The sequence below is a fragment of the Triticum dicoccoides genome, chromosome 6B (assembly GCF_002162155.2).
Source record: "Triticum dicoccoides isolate Atlit2015 ecotype Zavitan chromosome 6B, WEW_v2.0, whole genome shotgun sequence".
NCBI classification, from domain to species: Eukaryota; Viridiplantae; Streptophyta; class Magnoliopsida; order Poales; family Poaceae; genus Triticum; species Triticum dicoccoides.
Window position 1 is genome coordinate 630,552,890 of NC_041391.1, and position 21,927 is coordinate 630,574,816.

At 48.1% G+C, this 21,927-nt stretch overlaps 2 protein-coding genes and 1 pseudogene across 2 annotated transcripts; 1 reads left to right on the forward strand and 2 right to left on the reverse strand.

Moving 5' to 3' along the window:
* Nucleotides 1-900: 900 nt before the first annotated feature.
* Nucleotides 901-4,927, forward strand: LOC119322905 (protein CPR-5-like). Its single transcript, XM_037596443.1, has 5 exons — nt 901-1,256; nt 3,011-3,067; nt 3,162-3,197; nt 3,269-3,937; nt 4,034-4,927. The coding sequence occupies exons 1-5, from the start codon at nt 1,005-1,007 to the stop codon at nt 4,568-4,570; spliced, it is 1,551 nt and encodes a 516-aa protein (XP_037452340.1). The 5' UTR covers nt 901-1,004; the 3' UTR covers nt 4,571-4,927.
* Nucleotides 4,928-6,628: 1,701 nt separating this feature from the next.
* LOC119320159 (pentatricopeptide repeat-containing protein At1g05750, chloroplastic-like) lies at nt 6,629-8,693 on the reverse strand. Its single transcript, XM_037594268.1, has one exon. It carries the CDS (start codon nt 8,631-8,633, stop codon nt 7,164-7,166), a length of 1,470 nt encoding a protein of 489 aa, XP_037450165.1. The 5' UTR covers nt 8,634-8,693; the 3' UTR covers nt 6,629-7,163.
* A 10,571-nt stretch (nt 8,694-19,264) lies between these two features.
* Nucleotides 19,265-19,403, reverse strand: LOC119327052 (annotated as a pseudogene).
* Between the last annotated feature and the right edge of the window lie 2,524 nt (nt 19,404-21,927).

Sequence of the window (21,927 nt, forward strand, 5' to 3'; positions counted from 1 at the left end):
CCATGTCGAGACGTGGTTTGGTATGGACGGCCGGGGGGTGCGCAGTGAGGAGGCGGCCGGAGAATAGTGGCGGCGCCGGCGACGGGATGGGGCGGGGAGAGGGGGTGGACGCATTGGAAGTGAAGGGATTGGTAGTGTCCCTGACAGGCCGGCCACGGGAGGACAAGGGCGTGCGTCGAGTCCGTCCGCGCGATGTCCCTTTCACCCCAAACTCGGCGCAAGTCTGTGCTGGGGATGGGTTGAAAACGGACGAAATCTGGACATTTGTCCGTTTAGGGCCGCGCGTTGGGCCGAGCTATTCGTCCGTTCTACCCCAAATGAAGCACCCGAATAGAATGGGGGCGTGCGCTAGAGTTGGCCTTATACTTGCACTTAGGATCTTGTCTCATTTTTCAACATGGTCCTAGTAGAAACTTTGATGAAGTATCTTGAGCGTGTAGATACAAAGCATACGTCCAAATAACATCACGACCGATCGAGGTCACCTCAGTTCTCAAGGATTTATCCAGACATGTACCAATAGAGATAATATCAATCGAAACTTTTTTTGAATACAAATCTAGTGATCTAAACTGCATCATATTTTACTTAAATTTTGCTATAGTTAAACCTATGGTCAAATTTTTGACCTAAAATGCAAGGGCACTGTACTTGTAAACCCGGAGTATGTACATACAACTTTCCCATAAACGTGCTCAGAGTTCAGAATTTGGGAAGAAAAGAAGGAGAAACGGAAAGGGAAAGAAACAGGCCCGAAGCAGAACACGCACAAGTTGTTCCTCAGAGCTTCCGCGATCGCTCCAACGGCTAACTCAGCGTCATCACGACGCCGTCTCGCCCCGCGTTCCGACTTCGGCTCACTTGCCCTCCCCCCGGTTAAAAGTGACGCGCCCACCGGGACTCGAACGCGCGGCGCCCACCCCACAGGCGCGCAGAAAAAACAGGGGAGGCAGGCGACTTAACCCTACTCCCTCCCCCTGACCAGAGGAGCGGGCCCCCTTCCGATGGACGGGGCTGCCGCCCACGTCGCCGGCGACTCGGCGGAGGCCGACAGGGCCTCCTCCTCGGCGTCGTCTACCGGCTCGGCCTCCCGGCGCTCCCGGCCGCACAAGGGGATTCACCTGCGGCGGCGCCGGCGGCCGTTGTCCGCTCGGAGAGGAGAGGGCGGCGACGGCGACGGCGGCAAGGGCGCCGGTGACGGCGTGCAGGACCTCGCGCTGCCTCTGGGGATGTCCTTCGCGGCGGTTCTCGCCCAGGTGAGCGTCTCCTCTGGTTTTTCGGCTTCTGCTGTTGTTCCTTGATTGGTAGGCGGCCGAAAGATCCGATTTTTTCGCCCCTCGTGCGGTTCTGAGGATTGTTGCCTTCGAGCATGAGCATGGTCCCTCTGATTGCTAATTTACTGTGTTGTTGGGGTTAATTCTGTGCTGCGTACACTCGGAACGCACCTGTAACCAATTGGATGCCAATGGCTAATTTGGTGACATTTTATAATTTAATTTAGTAGGATATTTGCAGCTTCAATGAAGTTCTCAGGAGTTCCCTGTCTCCTAGGAAGTACAAATACTACTCTAATTCTTTTGGTAAACGTTCAGAAACATTAGATACGGCGGAAGTTTCTAGTTCTTTTGTGGGGGAAAACGATATTCTTTTCTTGTTCCAATCCAGGGTTGGGCCGTCTTGTGTATTTGTGCAGTTCATGACATTTTGAATAAAATACACCGCTTGGGCCACCGTTCAGAACAATTGTGGTACTAGTAGAATGGACAGGCAAAGGTTAAATGGGTGGTATCTGACCAGAATCGATTATTCTGGTTTTAATGTGGTTTTCTAGTGCCTTAATTATATTTTCCCATAGTATTTTAACTGTTCAGTTTTTTCTCAAACAGATTTAATCATAAAAATGCTAAAGAATTGTTAAGAAAAATGCTAAAGAAGGCCTGAATTACAAACCAAGCCAAAAAAACAGGGCAAAACCCCCAAACCAAACAGCATTGGAAAGCCAAACAATATAGTAGCTAAAAACTGCCAGACAGAACACCAAAACCCCTAAGCTAGGCAGCTACCGTCGGTCTTGGGGGCACGTGTGGTGGGGTAACTGACAAGCGCTTTCCTTTGGTGTACAATTTGTTGAGAAAATGTTTTTCTGCAGGATATAGTGGAGTGTTAATACATGCTGTTACTAAACACGAAAAGTTTCTCAGTGCATTGATTTTCGTTAACGCGGTTCAGTGCAAAAGCGATATTTATATGTTTATTCCGCTATTATTTTCCGAGTCAGACATCTGTGCAGTCTGTCGTACTTGGGGTTTTGAGGTTTACGTGTTTATTAAGGAAGGAAACCCAAAATTTGTTAGGGTGCTGCTCGATCAGGGCATCAACAATGCAAACATAATAGTTCCATTTTAAGACTAGAACTAACCTATGGGTTCCATGATTTTGATAATAAATACCCATTTTTATTCCTTTTGAAGTCTATCCTTCAGCATAATGCTGTTTAACTTGGTGCTTTCAGTGGTTAAGGCTTAGTTTGCTGCTGTTACTGTACTACACTGAAATTATTTTTATAACCTATTGTGGAAAAATAGCCACGAAAGAAGGAATATTTTGGTTAGCCAAACAGTAGGCAACAGTTTGTAGCGCATACAAAATTATCATAATCTAGTGCAATGCCAAACAGTAGACTAGAACATCTCAATATGTCTTAATTGATAGAGTTCGCTCACATATTTTTGATTTATCATGGTCTAGTAGAAATGCATTCCACAAATATTCAACCAAACTTAACTAGTTACCAAATAAATGTAGTAAAATTATGTGGGAGGTTGGAAAGCCAGTAATCAGCTGCTAATGCTCATGTGTGTATGTGTGGTGTGTGTTCTCAGAAGCATGGACTAGGCTTTCATTTGTAATCTTCTTATTCAGTAATCAACTCTTATTTGGGAAGAAATTTACTAGTTACAGTACTTAGTCGTAACTCCTGAATAACAAGGACACATCTTTTCCACTATAGGTTCTGAATAAAAGCGGCGGTTCTGGAAGCAGATTACAACCTGATTTTCTTTCAAAGGTGTGCACTTCATATCTCTTCTTTTTACTCTTTTCGCAGCGATTGCTTCAGATAGAAATTAACCATGGTTCCTTAACACTGAATTTGAATGCAGATGTGTACCTCAGCAGTGAAGGAGTCCTTAACAAATGTATGACTGGTTCAACTTATTCAATGCTCTGCTTCGACTGGTTTGGTATATCTGACATAACTTTTCTGTAGATATATGGAGACAGGTTTGATAGTTTCATGGGAAACTTTGAGAAATCATTTGGCAGTACACTGAGGACCCTTCATCTACTCAATGAGGCACCTGCCTGTGAGCAAGATATCCCTCAATGTTCTCACGGTGATGGCAATCCTGTGGCTGAGACCAAATTGAGTGGCGCTGACTCAATAGGCCCGATACCTGATGTCCAGCAGAATACATACTTGAATTCCATGAATAAGCAGATTATTCTTCACACGGGTGTCAATCAGCAGCTGATTCAGCTACCTCGTAGCAGATCTAGTCCAGAATGTGATCAGGACATCCTTAATGTATTTGAGAGATCTCTGAATGAGCAAGTTCGTTCAAATGAGCTCAAAGAACTTGAAATAGGGCTTAATATGAGGAAGTTGCAACTAAAGCAATCTCATTTAGCTCTCAGCTCCTACTCACACATGTTAGAGAAGATCAAGATCTCTATGGGATTTCAGAAAGCTGCTTTCAGAGAGGAGAAATTAAAGACTCAAATGCAGGACACGAGACATGCTGAACTCCTCAAGAGGCTTATAGATATGCTTCTGACAGCAGTAGTTTTTATGTCTGCCTGTTTCGGATATGGAACATATATTTATTCGTACCAGCGGATAACCGCTGTTACTGCAGCCTGTGCAGCTGCTTCAAGGGTATGTGCCATTGTCTTTGATTGCCATTTAATTACTAGGAATTATTTGATCGAAGATAAGCTCATCTCCTTTCTTTTATCATGACTTGTTTTGCAGGAGTCCAAATCTTGGTGGATTCCAAACTCTGTATCAGCTTTCAACTCAGGATTGCTGTTTTTCAGATGTCATTTGATTGCAGCAACAAGGATATCATTTGGCATGCTGATGATTCTATTGATCGGATGGTTGATATTCCAGCGTTCAGCAATGACTGGACCCAACATGCCAATAACATTCAATCTTGTGTTATTGGGAGGTGTTTGTGGTTTTGTTGGAAGGTTCTGCGTTGACACCCTAGGCGGGGATGGAAATGTTTGGCTTGTATTCTGGGAAATCCTTTGCGCCATCCATTTACTTGGAAACACCTATCCATCTCTTCTATACCGTGGTCTTTATGGTCCTATTTCTGTGACGCACAGACCCAAGGCTCTCGGTTTGCCATATTGGGTTCGCCGGTACATATTCTACGCTGTGCTCTCTTTGGTCCTTCCATGCTTGGCTGGTTTGTTGCCGTTCGCATCTCTATCAGACTGGAGGGAACATGCAGTTGATTATATGAGGTCCAGATTCACTGGAAATGACATTGAGACTTGAGAGACCAGATGTGGCCATTAATTAGCATGGGAGCCGAAACTTCGGAAAATTTGTCAGGCAGAATAGCAATGAGCACATGCGCAAGGTTGGACCTGTTTGCTCAAGATGAAGTCAGTGTAGTAGGAGTGTCATCTTCTGGCCTGAATCTGGCCTGAATCTCCCTTCCTACTTAGTCATCTGGTGAACCAAGTTTTGATGGTTGTGCTCGTTTGTCACAAGCATTATGTAATTTCGCCTATGTAATTTCTCCCCTTTGGGAATGTTCAATACATCATCATGAGGACTCTTTAGTTGTCTATATATGTTTTATGGCTCCGATGTTGTGTGGACATTGCACTCGGTGTATCCATTGGTTTATTCTTTTGTAGTCACCAACATCCTGTGTTGTTCAACATATTTTCATTTGGTTGATCAGCCGCTGGCATATGCAACCGTCCCTTTTCTCGGCCTGATTCCAGATTGTGAGCTGTTTGGTTAGTAGCAGTTCTCTTGCCACAGCGGTGGTAAAACTGATCAGTTGTTAATTGCAAGTGTAACGTATTGATTTGCATTTGGTTGATCAGTTGTAAACTGCAACGATTTCATTTGCTGTTCTTTATCACCTGTAAATTGTAATGTTAATGTATCTTATTTTGTTTTTGGCAATGAGAAATCTTAAACAATCAATTCCATTCCAGTGCTTGCCATCTCATTTGGAGATGTTTGTGACAGCAATCTACAAATCGCCATCTTGAAAAGGACAGGCTAAAACTTGTGAATTAAAGAGTTGGGCAAGCCAGCCGAGGGAAGATAGTTTCTGAGCCGTGCAAGCTCATGGCAGTGGCCATGTCTCCCTCTCTGAGCCCCACCTCACCTCTCCAAACAGGCGCCCAAAGCTGCGCCGCCTCTCATCGCCATGACGAGACACTAATCTTGAATGTGAGGGGCCTGGCCAGGTAGAAGGGGGCAACCTTCTGAAGTGATAGAGTGAGTGGACATAGTTTGTGTGCAAGAAACTAAGAGAGAACAGTTCTCATATAAAGAGTTAATGGCAATGAGATAGCTAGCTTCCAACATGAGGAGCACCTATCGGCATTCAGTTGAAAGGTAGCTCTGCAATAAGAGATACCTTGTTGGCTGATAGGATTTGTATCTCATGGAGCCCGTAGCCTAGTCTCGGAGTGTGGAATGAAAGATGTGCAGTGTGGAGTGCTAAGTGCTCACACAACAGTTCACTTTCCGACCGCGTTTACATACTTGTACAGTTCACATTCTGTTGCCAGTGCAAACTGATCGTATTGTCCATGTTGTTGACTACTCCCTCCATTCCAACATAATTGCCGTGGTTTTAGTTCAAATTTGAGCTAAAACCACGGCACGCGGCACATATTTTGGAACGGATGGAGTATTTGACTGTGACCTTGCTCCATACCTGTACAGTTCAGTTCCTATGGAAATACAATTTGTTTCTACCACAGGAGGTCCAGAATTTCAGTGTCTATGTCATATATACCAACAGATGCGCATACGCAGCCATGCGTGTTGATTTTCTTAGAAGATCTGCAGTGCTACTTCTGGCCTGCTCATCAAAAGGGTCATCTCATCACCTATTGTGTTACTGTTCATGTTGGATTCTTTTCAGCCTTCATGATACTGTAAATGCAACTGGAGTCACAGTGAGTGACCAAAGAACTGAAGATACGACAAACTTCTAATCTACTGTTGGTTCTTTTCCTCTTATGTTTTCATGGACGCAAGCAAAGCATTAGCCTCTATAGATGTTTGATCCTTTTCGTCTTACTCCAAATAGACCTGATCATTGACGTCGTGATTAAGGCATTGCCCCAAACAGCAGCCGTGTCGCTCATTCCTAACATTTTTTTCTTTCTAAACCAATCTATAGAGAAGGCCTTTTTGTGTCTCTTGTAGCGCAAACCAGGGAAATGCTTGTTTGGGTGTAACTATTTGTTTGCACCATGTTCTCTTCTTACCTATCTAGCCGTTGGATATATAGGCGAGAAAAATTGTGCACATACAGAGACATGTATATTCTCTCCCACTTGTCTTTGAAAGAGTAGGTGAGCACAAATGAATATATGATCTTCTGACAGCAATGAATATGGAAGTGAGTACTGTTATTGTTTCTGACAGGGATACGGGAGCAAGTAGGTGAGACATTACGGGTGATATAATCGAAGAAAAATGAAGTAGTAGTCCAATATTTCCACAGTAACACCAACATTATCAGTTCAGGAGCTTGTGTTGTTCTTCACCTTCCAGAAATTCAGTGTCCATGTTTGATTGAGCTGATCATATATATCATGAGATGAGCATCCGATGGTACGCCATGTGGATTTGCTTCTGAAGATTTACAATGATACTTCTCATCTGTTGACGTATCTTCTTCTTTTTTTGACGTGATCTCATCGCCTGTATGGCTGTATCTGGACATACTGTACATGTTGGGTGCCTCTTCCCGAGACTGTACATGAAACCGCAGAGATGCAAATACAAGTTGCCGATCTACCAGTAGCCTTTACGGATGCTTGAAACACCGAGCCTGGTGACTACTGAAAGCCTCCAGTATTCTGCAAACAGGCAGTCGCTCCGGTGCTCATTCATAACTCACGGCCTCATGCCCTGCCATCTCATGGCTCAGCAGGCCAAGCATGCCAAACACCTCCGCAGCCTGCGGATGAGACCGACCCCCGCAGACAAACTCATGCACGTCGCCGTCGATCTCCACGGCGCTGCGGCCAGGCCTCTTCTTCACCCCCCGGGCTTTCATCAGGCCCCTGACCTTGCCGGCCCCATCCCATTTCCCGACGGCTGCGTAGATGTTCGACAGCAGCACGTAGTTCGAGTCACCGCCGGGGTCCTTCTCAAGGAGGTACTGCATCAGCTGCTCGGCCATGTCCACGTCCCTATGCATCCGGCACCCAGCAAGCAGAGCTCCAAGCACCACCTCGTTCGGCCGCACCGGCATGGTCGCCACCATGCTCATGGCCTCGTCCAGGCGCCCGGCTCGGCCGAGCAGGTCGACAACACACCCGTAGTGCTCCATCCTCGCCGCGATGCCGTGCTCCGCCCTCATGGCGTCATAGTACCTCAGCCCCTCGTCGGTGAGGCCGGCATGGCTGCAGGCCGTGAGCACGCCCGTGAACGTTACAGCCTCTGGCTTGAACCCCTTCCTCCTCATTGCCTCGAAATGCTCGATGGCGGCGTCCGTGCACCGTCCGTTGGCTGCGAACCCGACGATCATCGAGTTCCAGGAGACCACCGTCCGCTTCCTCATGCTGTCAAACACCTGCCGTGCAAACTCCACCTGACCGCACCGAGCGTACATGTCGATCAACGAGTTGGCGATGCGGATGTTGCCCTCTAGCCTCTCCCTGGTCACGAACCGGTGCACCCACACACCGAGACCGAGCACGCCGACCTCAGCGCACGCGGAGATGGCAGCTACCAGCGTGACGTAGTCTGGCTCAACACCGTCCAGCAGCATGGCATGGAAGCAATCGATTGCCTCGTCATGGCGCCCATTCTTGACGCACCCGTCGATGAGCGCCGTCCAGGAAACCTTATCCGGTTCCGGCATTCCGTCGAACAGCTCGCGCGCAGCGGCGACCAGGCCGTTGCGCATGAGGGCGGTGATCATGGTGTTGTAGGTGACCACGGATCTGACGGGCATGGAGCCGAACAGCTGGAGGGCGTGGTGGGGGAGGCGGGACGCGAGGTAGAACCGCGCAAGGCAGGTGCAGAGAAGGAGGTGGCTGGGCAAGAGCTTGATGGCGAGGGCGTGGAGCGATAGCGCGAGGGGCCGGGCGAGCGGGGAGGAGGGGGCGCCGGCGCAGGCGAAGATAACGGTGAGGAGGGTGACGTCGTTGGGCGCAGGCGCGTCGGGGGAGGAGAGCATGGCGGAGAGCGCCGCGGCCGTCGACGGCAGGTCGCCCTCCCGCGCCGGGCGCGCGATGGCGGCCGTCCACGAGACCACGTCTCGCGGCGGCGTGCGGCGGCGCGGCTTTGGGGTGGCGCGCTGCGCGGGTGGAGGAAGAGTGAGAGATGGAGAGGCGGCCGCTGCCATGGCCGAGAAGCTTTCGGCTGGAACGGTAGAACTTGACCAAATGCTGAAGATTGCTGTCAATGTACCTGCTGAACTGAATTCCACTCCTTCTCAAGGTGTTGGATGAGGCAGAGGCCACACTCGTCAGACCGGAGCTGGGTCCAGGGTCAAAATTAACTTGAAATATTGAGTATAGGGTGTCGATTTCATGGATTGAAAGATTGATGTTCATTTGCAATGAGCACATGAATTCGTGGTTTAAAACGAACTCCATTCGATCTAGACCCTATCCACGGGGACAGCATACGCCCAGTGATGTGATAATGACAATACTTCTCAATGCTAAGATAGCTCGGGATGGGAACTTGGTGCTCTCGGGTTCTGGCGCACCCAATATGCGCCAAAAAATTTAGTAATTCAAAAAATTCAAATTTTTTTTTTGGAATCAAACATGATTAATTATTCTACTTGTATAAAAAGTTTGGACAAGAAATAATTCAGTTTGACTTCAGGGCAAAAAAGAAAAGTTTATGACGACAATATAACGTGTATAGTGCTTGTATATAGCCTTTTTTTGCTGAATCCTCGACCCAGGATACAACAAAAGTCTTTCTCTGACAAATCTTTTTATACGACTACAATACTTGATCATGTTTGATACCAAAAGAAGTTTCGGGATTTTTCGAACTTTTTTGAATTACTAATTTTTTTGGCATATTGGTTGCGCTGGTACCCATGTTATCCTTTGTATTTTCCACCTTAATACATTTTACTATATGATGAGTTTGTATGAAACTAAAATGTGTTTTGCTATCTCAAGTTGCTCACAAATGAAAATGGCAAAGATATCACTCAACTTTCCAAAATACGAAGACGAGACGCAACGCCGATGCAGAAATGGGAATGCCACGGCTGGAGATAGGGATGGCACAACGACCGCAGCGTAACCGGCGAAGGGAGGTTAGAGGTAGCTTCGCTCGAGTAATCTATTAGTGCTAATGTGGGGGTGATAGGTTATGTTTGCACACTTTTTTCGTGCCCTTGTCTAACCTCTTCATGTAATGACCCAAAACGACCTGGCTGTTGATCTTGCATCCGACGGTCCAGAATGATCGACTGACCCAAAACCAGTTTTCAGTCGTTGACTGTTAGCCACACCCATTTTGTAATATACTGATGCACACCTGTAGGTTCTTAAAAATGAAAGAGGTTAGAGGTTGACAGGTGTGTCTGCGGGGTGGTTGTCGTCATCCGAGAAGGGGTGAAATTTAGAGGGATGTCTGGAGTGAAAAAAAAAAGGTGAAACCAATTAAAGTAAAAAAACCCAACAGAATCTAATACGTGAATTACAATTTGAAACGGAAAGAGTACTAACACTCATGTATTTGCACTGGTAATTAGAAAAAAGAGGAAAAAAAAGCAATTTAACTTGTAGCCTCGATCTGCCCAGCTTTAGACGTGCATGATATACGGGAAAAATCTCACGACGGAAATAGTATGTGTTTCTCGGCTGGCCGGATATGACTTGCGTTGTCGGTGATTTAATAGGCAACATAAACCTCATTAATACAATTATCACCGTCCAAGACTCTCTCTCTCATCCCATAATCACATGCTAGTATGCTACAATCTCAGAAAGAGTGTATATACTTCTACAAACAAGCATAAATTTGTTCTCACATATGATTATCTATGAACCGGTCGACTCCGCCGGCCATACAGATCCACCCCACCAAGCTTGTCATGCAAGTGAAGCCAGTTGCTCCTCCTCCCGGCGGCGTTCTTGGACCAGCCAGCCGGCCGCCGGTCCACTTGGTATGCATAAATCTTCCATATTCTTCAAGAAACCAAACGCTTGATGATGCTGATCATAACAGGGAAAATAAAAAAAATAAAAAAAACTATGCCTACGGCAAAGCCGTCGGCATAGCTAAGCCCAGGAATTACCAGGACGCGCCACATGGCAGAGCTATGCCTATGGCAAAGCCGTCGGCATAGATTTCCATCTATGCCGACGGCTTCGCCGTAGGCATAGCCCTGCCGCCAGGAGAAGCCAGGGAATGCCACGTGGCACAGGTATGCCGATGGCTAGGCCGTCGGCATAGATTTCCACCTATGCCGACGCCCAAGCTGTCGACATACCTGTGCCACGTGGCATTCCCTGAATCGCCAGTGCTTTTGACAGCGCCGTCCGTTGCCGTCAGACGAAAAACAATGCCGACGGCTGGCCCACGACCGTCGGCATACGCACCTATGCCGACGGCTATACTACGCCGACTGTCTGACACGTCTACGCTGACGTGATCTACGCCGACGGGGTTATGCCGATGGCTGCCGTCGGCATAGATCTATGCCGACGGCAAATGACCTATGCCGACGGCCCTGGGTCGTAGGCATAGTCCACGGGTCCGGTAGTGTCAGGGGGGTCTCACGTACTTCAACTAGTAAAAAATGGGAAGAAAAACGGGTCAGATTTACAAACATACTATACAAATTCAAAGGGGGAAACATCATGTGATACCATCTTTCGTCTTGTTGGTTCAATCTTAGGGGGGAGTATCATGTGATACCACCTTTCACGTGCTCACATGCTCTAAATTTTTGAAAAATCACATTTAAATGTTTTGAATCTTGCTGACTTTTTTGTGATTTTACCAATGTTGAGGATATCGTTTATTGTTAGCGTCTCAGTCAGCCTAGAATTATAGTTAATGCCAAATCGGCCGATTAATCAATTTTATCGATCGACTATTAATCGGCCATTTTTTTGCAAATCCCAGGTCCCCAACACAAAAATATGCTATATTACATCAAAAGAATATTGGATAGAAGTGTTATCTTGATTCCGAGCCTTTGAAAGCTCATATAATGACAAACAAAATAGAACAATAGCACATATTGCTTAACAAGGTCCAAAAAACACAAATGAACATAGTTTTTGCAAAAATAGTGCTAGGAATAGGCTCAATTTATCAGTAGATTCTCGATAAATCGCTTGTCAGAGCGATAAATCGGCCCAAATGATAGATGGTGAAGACAAGGCATAATCTTATCGGTCATCCCAGGAGTAGCGATAAATCGGACGATTAATCGCTGAATCGGAAGATTTTTTGAACAGTGAATTTTACACAAGAAAAGTGCCTACAAAGCCTAAAAATGGGTTTAGTATTTGTAAATCTGGCCGGTACATGGGAGCTATGCAATGTGCTCGAGCGTGACATTGGAGGCATCTAGGTTTTGGATGAGGCACAGGCCATACTCGTCGGACCGTTGCTGATTTTAGGTGAGAGAAAGAGGAGGGGACTTGGGATAGACGATGGATATGACCTATGGGGTCAGCGTACAGTGAGCAGACCGTAATACCGGAGGGGATCGATCTTTTCCTGGTGCACCAAATAGGTCCAGGGTCAAGATTAACTTAAATTAGTGAATACAGGGTGTCGATTTCATGGATTGAAAAGATTGTTGTTCATTTCCAGTGAGCCATATGAATTCATGGTTTAAAACAGATTTCATTCGATCTAGACCCAACCCATGGAGACATCATACAATACTAGATAGATTGCCTTATTATTTATTTATTTATTGTAAAAATATCATATCTATTATAAAGATTCACCGGAAGTACAAAACAACCCAAACATAATAAAAATTACATCGAGGTTCATGGACAACCGAACGACCTTTGCCGCCGCCAGAATGAGCCGCCCACACGCCGCTGTCGCCACTCCCATACCGGAGTCAGCTTGACCTTCTCGATGACAACCGGGAAGTCTTCGTGCACGTGCCCCAAAGGACCAGCGTTCAGAAGCCGCAATCATCGCCATGGAATCCTTGAATCAATCTGAAGAACCTGACTCCAAATCTCGTCATTGCATACGCACAACGAGAAACCCTAACCTCGCCGCTCCGAGGAGCTGGCAGAAATCTACGCCGGAGCTCTGTCTAATCCGTCTCGACGAACGGACTTGAGGAGAATTGAAGCCTGGAAGACTGACACGAAGAAGAAGCGCCCCATCCGTCCAAGCGCCGCCCTTGCAAGAACTAAAGCCCTACTTATCTAAGCCGAGGCACTAGGAATACCCTCCCCACCACAGACCACCGGAGCGGTAGGCGGAGGGGAGACGAATCCATGGGCTCGCCGGCGGAGATCGAAGGGAAGAAGGCTTTCCCTAGTCACCTTAATATATTTATGATATAAGACGAGTTTGTAAGAAAACAAAAACATGTTTTTCTACGTGCAAGTTTCTCACAAATATCACGGTACATCACTGTCCAACACTCTCATCCCTACAATCTCAAAAATCTTAGATCGTATAGTGACGAGGAGAGGAAGTAGAAAGAGTGTACTGTGTACTTCTACAAACAAGCATAAATTTGTCCTCGCATATGATATCTATATGAACCGGTCGACTCAGCCGGTCATATAGATCCACCCCACCAAGCTTATCATGCAAGTGAAGCCAGCAGCGACGTTCTTGGACCAGCCGGCCCTTCCACGGTTTGCCTTGGTATGCATCAATCTTCCATTTCTTCAAGAAACCAACGCATGACGATGCACTCATAACTTCTTGAAGAGCCGCTCGTGCGCCACGCCATCCACGTCGACCTGCGCCTTCTCCCACACGGTGTGCGGCATGATCCCGCCGGCCCACACCCCTGGCCGCTGATACGCCTCTTTGCACAGGACGTGGGCGACCTGATTGCCCTCGCGGAAGATGTGCTGGACCTTGTACGCCGTGAAGCACCGAAGCAGCATGAGAATCTCCTCTTGCATGGCCCGAGGCACGCGCGTCTGCGTCTCCTCGCCGGTGAGGAGCTCCACCAGCATCAGGTCGTCTCCTTCCGCCACCAGCCTGCCGCGGAAGCGACTTAGCGCGAGGCGCAGCCCGCGGATGAGCGCCCTCGCCTCCACTATGCCCACCGTCGAGTGCTCTGTCAGCTCGGCGAAGGCGACAAGAACGCGGCCGTTGCAGTCGCGGATGGCGCCCCCGATGCTAGCCCGGCCGGACCCGTCGTTGTACACGGACCCGTCAAAGTTGAGCTTGAGCCAGCCTGCGGGGGGAGCTTCCCACCTCACCATGACACGGCTCGGATAGAAAGGGGGAGACGAAGAAGACAGCGAGGTGATGGAGGCGGGCGACTGATACAAGTTGGCTGGAGATGAAAAAGGCCCCCTGCAGAAGGGAGCAAAGGACGCTGCTGGCGCAGCAAGACACGCCATGGCTAGGCTAGCTAGCTACTCGATCGTAAACAAGTAAAGAAGGTTGGGATTAGTAAAGGACGCTGGCGCAGCAAGGCATGTATGCTGGTTCTTGTACGTATATATAGACTTTGGGTCGCGCTAACTGCCACACATGTGGCAGGAAGGGAGACGCACCACACGTCTCTAATGTAAACAGATTGCCACGTCATCGCATGCATGCATGCAGGAATCTTTTTAGATTTTCAGTTTTTAAAATGTTTTATCTCTTAAACGAAAAATCCGATTGAAAATCCGTTTCACCATTAAATCTCTCGCGATGAGATCTTCGAAACTAGATCACATGTTGATATGTTTTGATGAAAAAAAAATTGGATCAAAAGTTGCCATGTCTATTGCATATGAATTGCCATGATGCTTACTCTAAAGTTGCCATGATATGTTTCAGCTATTTTCTTCTACATTTAAAAATAAATTTTGACATTTATAAAACGGGAATTAAGAAACTAGACTTGCCATGAACCATAAACTAAAATTGCCATGATACATGCACGTAAAATTGCCATGGTTCATACAAAAAATAATTTTCATGATCAAAATACTGGAGTTGTCATCATCAAAATACTAAAATTGCCATGATCTACAAACTAAAATTGCCACATGACAACTTTAGTTTAAGCCCTATGACAACTGCAGTGTAAACATCGTGGCAACTTCTGGCAAAAAAAAAATTCGTCGAAACATATCAACATGGGGTCTAGTTTTGAAGATCTCGTCGAGACGGATTTAATGGTGAAAATGGATTTTTAGTTCGCTTTTTTATTTAGGAGATACAACATTTTTAAGCTGAAAACCAAAAAAAATTCTGCTGATGTCATCTATTCATACGTGGCAAAATGAGTGATGATGGAGGCGTGTGGGCGATGTGCAAACGTTCACACGTGTGGGCGTTAACATTTCCGTAGACTTTTGAGGCAGAGGCCGTCCGGATTCAGAATCCGACTGCAACTCTGCTCGTAAAGTCGTAAACACGCACGTCTACGTGCACGGATCAAAGAAAGAGTAATGACTCCGCGGGCGCTCGGCCCATGGCGGATGGGGCCACTTCAACGCGTAAACCGCAACAAGCCGCGATCGATCCATCGAACCAACACAAAAAGAAGAAGAAAACACCCGCGCGATCGATCCATCGAACCAACACAAAAACACCCGCGCGATCGATCCAGCCATGGACAAGATCCATCCTTTGCGTGTGTCCTCGGTGAAAGAATTGGTGGAAGCGTATGCCTCTTGGCAGGGACGTGTTCGTGTTATATAGCATAAGATTACAGAGATTGGCCGGTGGTTATTAGTCTTGACCTCTACTCCAAGTCATACACAAGATAGAGAGATAAGGATCAATCTAGCCTAACCACCGGCCTGGTTTACAACAGAACTCACGCACACAATAACGTTACAGGTTGTCACGTCCTCTACAAGCCTATCATCTAACATCCTCCCTCAATCTCAACATGTCAAGGTTTAGATTGTTCTTGAAGGCTTGGAGTTGCCGGACTTGAAGTGGTTTAGTGAAACCATCAGCAACTTGATCTCCTGTTGGAATAAACTTTATCTCTAGTAACCTGCGAGCAACTCTTTCTCGAACAAAATGAAAATCAATCTCTATGTGTTTAGTCCTTGCATGAAACACATGATTTGCAGAAAGATATATTGCTCCAAGGTTGTCACACCACAGATATGACACATGTGGTCTATAAATGCCCAACTCATCAAGTAATGTTTCAACCCACATTACCTCAGCTGTTGCATTTGCCAGAGACTTATATTCTGCTTCTGTACTAGATCGCGAGACAGTAGCCTGTTTCTTGGCAGTCCAAGATATTAGATTAGATCCAAGAAAAACAGCAAAACCTCCTGTTGACCTCCTGTCATCTGGGCATCCTGCCCAGTCTGCATCAGAAAAGGCACTCACTGTTGTTGAGGGAGATTTGCAAATTGTTAGTCCAATTCCAGCACTACCTTGAATATACCTCACTATTCTTTTTACAGCTGTCCAATGAGAAGAGGTAGGTGCATGCAAAAACTGGCAGACCTTGTTGACAGAAAAGGATATATCAGGTCTTGTCAGTGTTAGGTATTGAAGTGCTCCAACTATGCTTCGATATCTGGTTCCCTCTTCTGGACTTAACAATTTTCCTTCATATAGTGATAGTTTTTCAGTGGTTGACATAGGTGTGCTTGATGGTTTACAATCCTTCATTCCCACACGCTTTAGTATGTCTAAGGCATACTTTTCTTGTGTGAGCAAGATGCCACTTCCTATCTTCTTTACTTCTATACCTAGGAAGTAATGGAGCTCTCCCAAATCTTTGAGTGCAAAGTCACTTTTTAAATTCTTTAATAGTGCTGAAGTGGCTTCTTGTGATGAACTAGCTACAATGATGTCATCAACATAAATCAACATAAACATGATCACCTTTCCTTTCCTGAAGATGAACAGTGAAGTATCTCCTTTTGATGGACGAAAACCAAGCTGTTGTAGCTTCAAGCTCAACCTTGAGTACCATGCTCTCGGTGCTTGTTTCACACCATATAAAGCCTTGTCTAATTTACACACATGATGTGGTTTGGAGCCATCCTCAAAACCAGGTGGCTGTCTCATATAGACCTCTTCCTCGAGAATGCCGTGTAAGAACGCATTCTGTACATTCAATTGGCGAAGACTCCATCCCCTGGAAACAGCAATAGATAGAACAAGTCTAATAGTAGCAGCTTTCACAACTAGACTAAAAGTGTCCTCATAATCAATGCCGTAGCGTTGTTTAAACCCTTTAGCTACTAACCTAGCCTTGTACCTATCTATTGTTCCATCAGCTTTCTTTTTAATTTTATACACCCACTTGCAATCTATAATATTCCTCCCTGGATTATAAGGAACTAGATGCCAGGTTTGATTTTTCATTAGTGCATCAAATTCACTATTCATAGCATTCTTCCATTTTTCACTGCGTAAAGCTTCTAGCACATTTTCTGGCTCACCAGTAGCAGCAAAGCCCGTAAACTTAAAGTTCTTGTTAAACCTGACCGTCCCATCTTTGGGCACCAATGGTTTTGTAATACCTCGTTGTGACAGAGTCACCCGTGTGGTTATAGTACTGGGTTGATTTGTCGTCGCAGAAGATCCAGCAGCATGCACAGGAGATCCACCTCGTACTGTCTCAGGTGAATTCCCAGGTGAATCCCCTCCGGTAGATGCGCTGTCCCCCGCCCTCGGATCCGCCGCGCGTGGGGCAGAGGAGGACGCCCTATGAGGAGGCGACACTTGGCCGGGGCCCCGCAGGACGCTGTCGATCTCATCATGATGTCGCGCGTCGGGTGTCCCGCAGCCAGCCGACTCGCTCCAGTTGTTGCGTGGCGACAACTGCAGACCGGCCCCGTGCGAGGCCCCGCCCGACCGCGCCGCTTCTTCTGATTGTGTGTCGTGCGCGGGGCGGCTGGAACCTGATGGCGTCAGAGGGTCAGCCCCAGGATCCGCACCAGCAGCAGCCGGCCCACCTGCGCCGAATCTCTCGAGATCAGCGCCGTCAGCCGGATCATCCTCGTGTTCAACGCCAGTGCAAACTTGGTTCTGCATAAAATCACATGACAGAGCAGCAATTTTTTTACTGCTTCCATTAGTAGCATCAGGATAACTATTAGCCAATTGATCATCTGCACATTTTTCGCCCCCGTGATCGGTTGGATTTAAAAGCTCCGGAGACAAAAGAAGGATTTCGGCCCGAAGGTGAGCGCCGGCGTTTGGGTGTAAGGCGGTAAAGGGAAACACTGCCTCATCAAAGACTACATCTCTGGAGATATAGACCCGTCCTATGGATATGTCAAGACACTTAAACCCCTTGTGAAGATTACTATAACCTAGAAAGGCACACTGTTTCAAACGGAACTGAAGTTTATGAGTATTATATGGACGTAAGTTCAGCCAACAGGCACACCCAAAGACACGTAGAGATGAGTAATTGGGTTTCTTGTGGCATAACCTTTCGAGGGGAGTTTGAAAATTGATAACTTTGCTCGGTAATCTGTTGATGAGATAGGTAGCCGCAATGAAGGCCTCATCCCAAAATTTGAGAGGCATGCATGCTTGAGCTAGAAGAGAGAGTCCAACCTCGACAATATGTCGATGTTTACGTTCTGCTGACCCATTTTGCTGGTGTGCGTGAGGACAAGAAACATGATGAGACATGCCAACCTTGGTAAAGAAGGAATTTAGTTTCACATATTCTCCACCCCAGTCGGTTTGGAGAGCAAGGATTTTACGATCAAATTGTCTCTCAACAAGATTTTGGAAGTCATGAAATTTTTGAAACACTTCTGACTTATGTTTGATTAGGTAGATCCATGTGAACTTACTGAAATCATCGATGAAGCTCACATAGTATTTTTTTTCTACCTACGGATTCAACTGCTGGTCCCCACACATCAAAAAAGATAAGTTCCAAAGGAAATTTTGATTCACTTATTGATTTTGGATAGGGCAACTGATGGCTTTTGCCTCGTTGACAAGAATCACAAACAAATTCATCAACTAACTTAACACATGGAAGCTTATTGTGGCTAATTATTTTGCTAACAATAGAAGATGAAGGATGCCCTAGGCGCCGGTGCCACCTATCCGAGGAGGGGGTGGCACTGAGCACATGCTTCTTGGCGCCTTGTTCCATGTGTTTGACAGAGTATAATCCTCTCCTACCCCTGCCTTGTAGCAGAACTCTCTTCGATCCCCGATCCTTTACAAAAAAAGAATGAGGGTGAATCTCAACAAATGTATTGTTGTCAATGGAAAGACGGCTCATAGAGATAAGACTCTTGTCTGTCTCGGGTACATGTAAGACATCTTTAAGGAGAAGATCATGTTCAGGGGTGGAAATATGAGATTGACCAATATGAGCTATAGTCATACCTGAGCCACTCGCCGTGTGTATCTGATCCTCTCCGGTGTATCGGTCTCGAACCGTGAGCTTCTCAAGGTCACCTGTGATGTGGTTTGTAGCACCACTATCCAGGTACCAATTGGTGTCGACTCCGTACTGGGGAGCCGCCATGTTTGCCGAGCGCTCCTCTCCTCCTTGGTATGAGGAGTCATACCTCTTCCAGCATTTCCATGCCGGGTGCCCTATCTTGCCGCAGATTTGACAGGTCGGCTTGGCAGAGGGATTGTTGGAGTAGTTCCCGCCGCCGCCGCCGTTGCCATGGTTGCCTCCGTTCCCACGGTTTGGTGGGTTGGGTGACTTGGGGAAGTTTCCGCGGGCGCGGTCACCACCGCCGCTGGCCTGTTTGTTGGGGAAGTTCCGGCCGCGGTCACCACCGCCGCCGTTGTTCTTGTTGAAGCGGCCGCGAGTCGCGGCGTTTGCAGATGACTGAGAGGATCAGCCGCGTAGACTCATGCGAGTCTCGAAGCTCAGCAGCTGTGAGTACAGCTCCGGGACGGTGACTGGTTCGACCCTGGAGCACATGGCCGAGACCACCGGGTCGAACTCCTCATCGAGTCCAGCGAGGATGTGAGAAACAACATCTTCTTCATCAACCTTCTTCCCTGAAGCCATTAGTTCATCACACAAAGCTCTAATCTTACCAATGTAATCTGTGATGCTGCTGTTGCCCTTCTGGAGGTTTGCCAGGGCGATCCGGACGTTGACCGTCCTTGCACGCGTGTGCGAGGCGAGCATGCCTTGCACCGTGTTCCACAGCTCCGCTGCGGTGTGGCACGTAGCCACCTGAATTGCCATCTCAAGCGGGAGCGAGGTCAGCAGATAAGAGAATACCTGCTGATCCCTCGCGTACCACGTGGAGAACTCCGGGTTGGGACCTTTGGACTTGGTCTTGCCGTCGGCGCTGGTGACCTCAATGGTCTGAGGCGGCACCACCTGCTCGACGTCGAGGAACTCCGCCATCCGAGCCCCCCTGATTGCCGACAGGACAGTGGCGCGCCATAGAGCTTCGTTCCCTCTTGTGAGCTTCTCTGTTGCGGCGTGCACAAATGGAGAGGAGGGGAAGGAAGTGGAAGAGCTTGCCATGGATGATGTCGAGGCCTGCTCTGATTACCATGAAAGAATTGGTGGAAGCGTATGCCTCTTGGCAGGGACGTGTTCGTGTTATATAGCATAAGATTACAGAGATTGGCCGGTGGTTATTAGTCTTGACCTCTACTCCAAGTCATACACAAGATAGAGAGATAAGGATCAATCTAGCCTAACCACCGGCCCGGTTTACAACATAACTCACGCACACAATAACGTTACAGGTTGTCACGTCCTCTACAAGCCTATCATCTAACACTCGGGGTTCCTGCGTAGTACTGCAGGTCGCCGGCGTGCGGGCGCGCAGCCACAGAGGCAACGGGCGACGCAGCTTCCTGCTCCGCCTACCGCGCCACCCAGCAACGCAACGGCGCACCTCACCGCCGGAGGCTCGGCAGCTCCTTCCACGGCGACGATGGCTCCAATCACTGATTGATGTCTCCAGTCCCTCTCTCTCCTCATTCCTCGCCAGTTGCCATGTCGTCGATGCAACTTGCAAGTGCAAGCCGGGCCTCGCCGGCGACGTACGGACGTCCATTTTCTCGTCTGCGGCATGCAGCCTGACGGACGGGTTGCGTGCACGGCCATCTCGCGACTTCTCTTACTCTTCTTCTCCTCGATCGGGATCGGCTGCCTACCTGCTCGCTGGCACCAGCTAGCCATGGAGAAGCTCCTATATATATCCTTTTTGCGGCTTCCCTTGTCCCGCGCGCTCCTGGATGCATGCAGAGCAATTTACTCAAGACCAAGTGCTAATGTGCTATACGTCCATCGCCGTGATCATGTATGTTTTGCCACGGGTGTCCTCTTTGGTTCGCGCACAGTCCATCGCCAGTGACAAGATGGACAAATTAATTAAGCGAGGAACCCGCCGGGAGCCTTCTCCAGGAGTAAATTGTACAGAAATATCACAATTAAGGGCATTGAAAGTAGATTGGTACCAAGTTTAGTAATTTTTACATGTCAGTACCAAGTCTGGGGTTAGCCGTTACAAAGAGGTCTAAATCACGTATAAACTCGTATTGACGGTGTATCTGATCGGCGGGGCCCGCCTGTCAGCTGCCGACGTGCATTTTTTTTTTGCAGAAACACCCCCCAACCCCCCGCCGCAGAATACCAGCCGGTCCTATGGCCAGCGAAGCGGGCCCAGGCGGCGCCAGCTCGCGGATAGCGGCTCGGCACGGCCCCGGCAGGAGCCCCGCGGTGGCGCTGGCTCGGCCCGGCTCGCCGGTAGCGACTCGGCGCAGCTCCCCTACCGAACCCACTCGGCAGAGGCTGGGACGAGGGGACGCCAAGCGACGCGGGTTCAGTGCAGCTTGCCGGCGGCAACCCGGCGCAGCTCCCCAGCCGAGTTTCTCCAGCAGGAGCCCCGCGGTGGCGTGGGCTTGCTGGGGCATCACGGTTAACGGGAAGAAGGCGGCGCGATGCAGGGGCTCCGGCATCGAGGTACGAAGGGGATGGACGGATCCGAGGCTCTCCAGCGCGGATCGGCGTGTCGGGCTGGAGCTACGGGAGGCCATCCATGGCGGCTTGGCGTCGGGCTCCTGTCCAAGGGGAGTGGGCAAGAGAGAGAGAGAGAGAGAGAGAGCTCTGGGTGAGAGAGAGAGAAGAAAGAATGGAAGGAGGAAGAGAAGGACAGAGGCAGGGTGCGGGGACGGCCTGCTCCTGGTCGCCGGTGGTGGTGCTCCGGTGGCCGACCGATGGCGAGGCGAGGAGGAGCCCGGGGAGGGGCGGGGGTTACGGGAGGCGAAGGAGCTCGGGCTCGAGGGGTGTGACGCCCCCGATTCAATCGTACACTAATTATACACGCAAATGTGTACGATCAAGATCAGAAACTCGCGGGAAGATATCATGCATAGCACAACTCTAGACACAAATCAAAATAATACAAGCTTTATATTAAAAGCCAGGGCCTCGAGGGCTCGAATACAAGCTCGAAACACAAGAGTCAGCGGAAGCAACAATATCTGAGTACAGACATAAGTTAAAAAAGATGCCTTAAGAAGGCTAGCACAAAAGGAACATGATTGAAGAG